The sequence below is a fragment of the Triticum dicoccoides genome, chromosome 5A (assembly GCF_002162155.2).
Source record: "Triticum dicoccoides isolate Atlit2015 ecotype Zavitan chromosome 5A, WEW_v2.0, whole genome shotgun sequence".
Taxonomy (NCBI): Eukaryota; Viridiplantae; Streptophyta; class Magnoliopsida; order Poales; family Poaceae; genus Triticum; species Triticum dicoccoides.
The window spans coordinates 642,408,660-642,413,363 of NC_041388.1; the positions used below are offsets into that span (position 1 = coordinate 642,408,660).

General features: G+C 48.4%; 1 protein-coding gene across 1 annotated transcript; it reads right to left on the reverse strand.

Annotated features, from left to right (window-relative positions):
* Positions 1-2,014: 2,014 nt before the first annotated feature.
* Positions 2,015-3,511, reverse strand: LOC119300285 (AAA-ATPase At3g50940-like). Its single transcript, XM_037577301.1, has one exon. The coding sequence runs from the start codon at positions 3,509-3,511 to the stop codon at positions 2,015-2,017; it is 1,497 nt and encodes a 498-aa protein (XP_037433198.1).
* Positions 3,512-4,704: the final 1,193 nt, after the last annotated feature.

Here is a 4,704-nt window from a genome sequence, read left to right on the forward strand (position 1 = left end):
GTCACCACGCGACCTGAAGAGCAACAGTGATCTCCACAAGCTGTAGGCCGACGGCGTGCTCCATCCCCTGTGATGGGGTGACCATGGCGGTGGCCATAGCTCCTCATGCTCGCCTCGATCTCGGCGACACACCCTGAGTGTAGGAGGCAGCAACGACCTCGACGAAATCATGGCCTCCATCCCGGAACGCATGAAGGACCTCGGCCCTGTCGCTACTCCTCTCGCCGTAGCTGCATGCGGCAGCGGACCGTGGGTAGGAGGGCAGGCGGCGTCGCCTCGGCTGACGGCAGGGAGCAACGTTGATTTCGGGTAGGTGGCATCGCGAGGACGGTCGCGGCCGCGGGGAAGCACCCCGATCATGCTGCCAGGCCAATCCTTCTCCTCCGATCCCCTATCCCCGAAGATTGCGCCGCCGCCCCGGTCGTGTTGTTTCCATATATTATGCCATTTTTTCCTGTACCTAAACAAACGCGGGCGAGCGGATGGCAGAGTTTTGGTCCGCCCTCTAAAATTGCTAAACGCACTTTTGGTGAGGATTATTGTTAATAAATGAATTCAATCATGTCGCTCTAAATAAATGGATTCAATCATGTGACTCTAATTACTTCGGATTGTTATGTGCACACTAAGCGGGGTGCAGTTAGGAAAGAAAATGTTTTCTAATTAAAGTGACTGAGTGATTTAAGGTAAGGTTATTAATTTAGATTTGATTTTTAGTGATTGTTAGTAAAGTATGATACGTCTTTAAAATCTTTTATTTGTTTCCTTAAAATCTATTATTTGTTTCCTAAAGAAATTTGCAATAATGGAAGGTATCGGTTGTTTTGGATAAGTTAGTAAATTTAGATCCGTGATTGCGTGCATGTTTGGAAAGTGTTGATTTGCAAGGAAAGAGCTGAGGGGTAAATAAACCGGTGAATAAGAAACCAACATCGAAAAAAATCTACGATGATTAACCTACGAAAAAAACCGGACGAAAGTGGTGGGACGAAAAAAAACCTGGAAGCGAGACTACCAACTGCAGTTAGGAAAGAAAATGTTTTCTAATTAAAGTGATTGAGTGATTTAAGGTAAGGTTAATTAATTTAGATTTGATTTTTAGTGATTATTAGTAAAGTATGATGCGTCTTTAAAATCTTTTATTTGTTTCCTTAAAATCTATTATTTGTTTCCTAAAGAAATTTGCAATAATGGAAGGTATCGGTTGATTTGGATAAGTTAGTAAATTTAGATCCGTGATTGCGTGCATGTTTGGAAAGTGCTGATTTGCAAGGAAAGAGCTGAGGGGTAAATAAACCGGTGAATAAGAAACCAGCATCGAAAAAAATCTACGACGATTAACCTACGAAAAAAACCGGACGAAAGTGGTGGGACGAAAAAAAACCTGGAAGCGAGACTACAAACTGCAGTTAGGAAAGAAAATGTTTTCTAATTAAAGTGACTGAGTGATTTAAGGTAAGGTTAATTAATTTAGATTTGATTTTTAGTGATTGTTAGTAAAGTATGATGCGTCTTTAAAATCTTTTATTTGTTTTCTTAAAATCTATTATTTGTTTCCTAAAGAAATTTGCAATAATGGAAGGTATCGGTTGATTTGCATAAGTTAGTAAATTTAGATCTGTGATTGCTTTGCAAGGAAAGAGCTGAGGGGTAAATAAACCGGTGAATAAGAAAGCAGCATCGAAAAAAAATCTACGACGGTTAACCTACGGAAAAAACCGGACGAAAGTGATGGGACGAAAAAAAACCTGGAAGCGAGACTACCAACTGCTCCATTAGGAGTAGAGATAGGTAGCGATACATGCGTTCTTTAGCACCGAAAGAACTGTAACAACACGTACTCTAAAATAAAACAAACTTTGGCAAGACTAGTAGAAAACAAAGCCTGAATCTCAAGGTGACCATGGAGAGTGGATCATGCATGCTATAAGATGCTCGCGCAGTAGAAAAATTACTCTCGTAGGCACACGTACAGATTCTTTATCATTGTTAGACCACTCGATCATTACTACTACTAGCTTTCAGCTTCGTTATCATCATCGCCACTATTATCCTTGGCATCATCGGAATCCTCCTCGTCCTCCTTAGCACGATCACAATCCTCCTCCTGATCCGTACTGGTAGTGGCAGATTCTGCCAACAATTCTTTCTTTGACTTTAGGAGCTCGATAAGAGCATGGAGGGCGACATCTGGTTCTTCGCTCCTCATCAAGGTCTCGGCGACCTCTGCAGGCGTCACTTCCACCTCCTCCATCAACGCCTCGATCTGTGGATAGGTGGCATGGTAGTCGATGGAGTGGTAGTTGTTGACGAGAGTCCTGAAGGCCTCGGTGGTGCAGTATCCCATGTGGACGTGCATGTCCATCCTGCCGGGCCGTAGAAGCGCGGGGTCGAGACGGTCCTTGTAGTTGGTGGTGAAGACGATGATCCTCTCCTCCCCGCTGGTGGACCATAGGCCGTCGATGATGTTGAGAAGCCCGGACAAGGTTACCTGCTTGTTGTTGTCGTCCTTGGTGGTGCTAGAAGAAGTGTTACTATCATCATCTCGTTGTTTGAGGTCAATGGTGCAGTCGATGTCCTCGATGACGAGGACGGACTGGTTGGTCATCCCGATGAGAAGCTTCCTGAGGTCGGAGTTGCTGTGGACGCCGGTGAGCTCGAGGTCGTATATGTCGAACCTGAGGTGGTTGGCTATGGCGGCGATGAGGCTGGACTTGCCGGTGCCGGGCGGGCCGTGGAGCAGGTAGCCCCTCTTCCAGGCCTTGCCGATCTTCTTGAAGTATGCCTTTCTCTTGATGAACTTGTCGAGGTCGTCGATGACGGATCGCTTGAGCGTGCGGTCCATGGCGAGCGTGTCGAAGGTGGAGGGGTGGTTGAGGTCCATGGGAGACCAGTCGGAGCCGTCGTTCATGTAGATGGTGAGAGGCCTGTCCTTGTCCCTTATCTCCTTGGCGGTGGCGAGGATGTGGGGGACGTATGCTTTGATGGCCTTCTCCTTGTGCTTCTTGTGGAAGGTGAGCTCGTAGTACTGCCTGCCGCCGCCGCGGCCGAGGGTGGTGGAGGAGTCGCCGGGGAGGTCGTGGGAGTGGAGGCTCCATCTGAACTCGGCGCCTTGGTAGACCTCGATCATCTCCTCGCCCTCCTCCATACCGAGGACGAGCTTCTCGGGGTCGTCCTCGTCGTCCAGGCCAAAGCCGCCGCTGCTGAGGCGCAGGCGCTGCACGTCGCGGGTGGCGTTGTCGTTCTCCATGCGCGACGCGAGGTAGGTCTTGACGGAGTAGAAGACGTTGTTGGTGTAATACCCGTCGGTCTTCTCGACGACAATGGTGTGGCGCCACGCCATGCGGGACTGCAGGCCGCTCAGGCAGTAGGAGAGCAGGCTGCGCGCCTCGGGCGGGATCAGGTCGTTGGCGAGGCTGCGCACCAGCATCATGGACGCGGCGACGGACGTGGCCATGGCCATGACCTCTTTGGCCTTCTCGTATGACGCCGACGACGACGAAGCAGGCATGGCGACTTGGGTCTCGATCGAGATCTGGTCGTTCTTCTTGAAAAAGGCCGGCGAACCCGCGTGATTTGATCGAGTCTCGATCTGATTCTGATGGCGCTTCTGCTGTTTTGGGGACCTCAAACTTGGGCTGCCACGGTGCAGTGCCACTTCATATACTAACCCGAGCCTGCCCGAGTTCGTCGCAAAACTGGACTGGAATCCGACACAAACTCAACCTCTCCTAATAAACTGCTGCTCACGGAACAAATTTTCTTTTTTTGCAGGGAACGAAATTTTGCTGAGTTTACTTGCTTATATAATTGACATCCGAATTGCTATTAGAGCATCTCCAACAGCCGCTCAATACGCGGCGCCCAAAAAACGGGTTTACAACACGCAAGTAGTTTTTTAAAGCCCTAGAAGACGTTTGCTTCAACAAGCGCTACAAAATATGCTGCGCGCACGAGTCCAACGATCCCAATCAAGCGGTCCCATCTGCAGCAGCCCAGACTTTGCAGCGCGCGCGACTGGACGCACTAAATATGCTGCATGTGATGACTTTTTGATGTGTGCTCTGCATTAGTAATAACGTGTGCATGCTTTTTATGCGGCTGCTGGAGACTTCAAATCAGGTCCGCACGTCGCTTATATAACGCTTCTGTTGGAGATGCTTTTGTACCTTTTTCGCGGAGTTGTTTAGCAAAGAATTGTATATGATTCTGCACCGCAAGGGAAAAAATAAACCCAGACATAGGCGCTCACAAATATGTGCAAATACTACAGGACAAATAGCATTTTAACCATGGTGAAGCGTAAGCCGAGTGTTACACTGATTTAGTGTACTTGGCTAAATGTGTACCGGTTTATGGCCTATAAGCCGAGTGTCAGTTATTGGGCACTCGGCTTATAGGTAAGCCGAGAATAAAACAGTGGCACCCGGCAAAAAAAAACAAAAAAACTGAGAACAGGCGGTGCCACGTGCTCCAGCTGCTATACATGGATCTTGGGTGTGTTTGGTTGCTTCCCTCGTAAAAGTTTGCCTAGCCTGGATCATCCCTGAGACTTGCCTGGACCGTGTTTCGTTGACGTCCTGGGCCATACGAATCAAGCCTGGCCTGCAAGACCTGACAAAGAGATGCCTAAAAACCTAACGCTCACTTGGTATTTTCAGATCCTACACTCCTACTATCCGTTTGAGGTGCAACTGTTGTTCC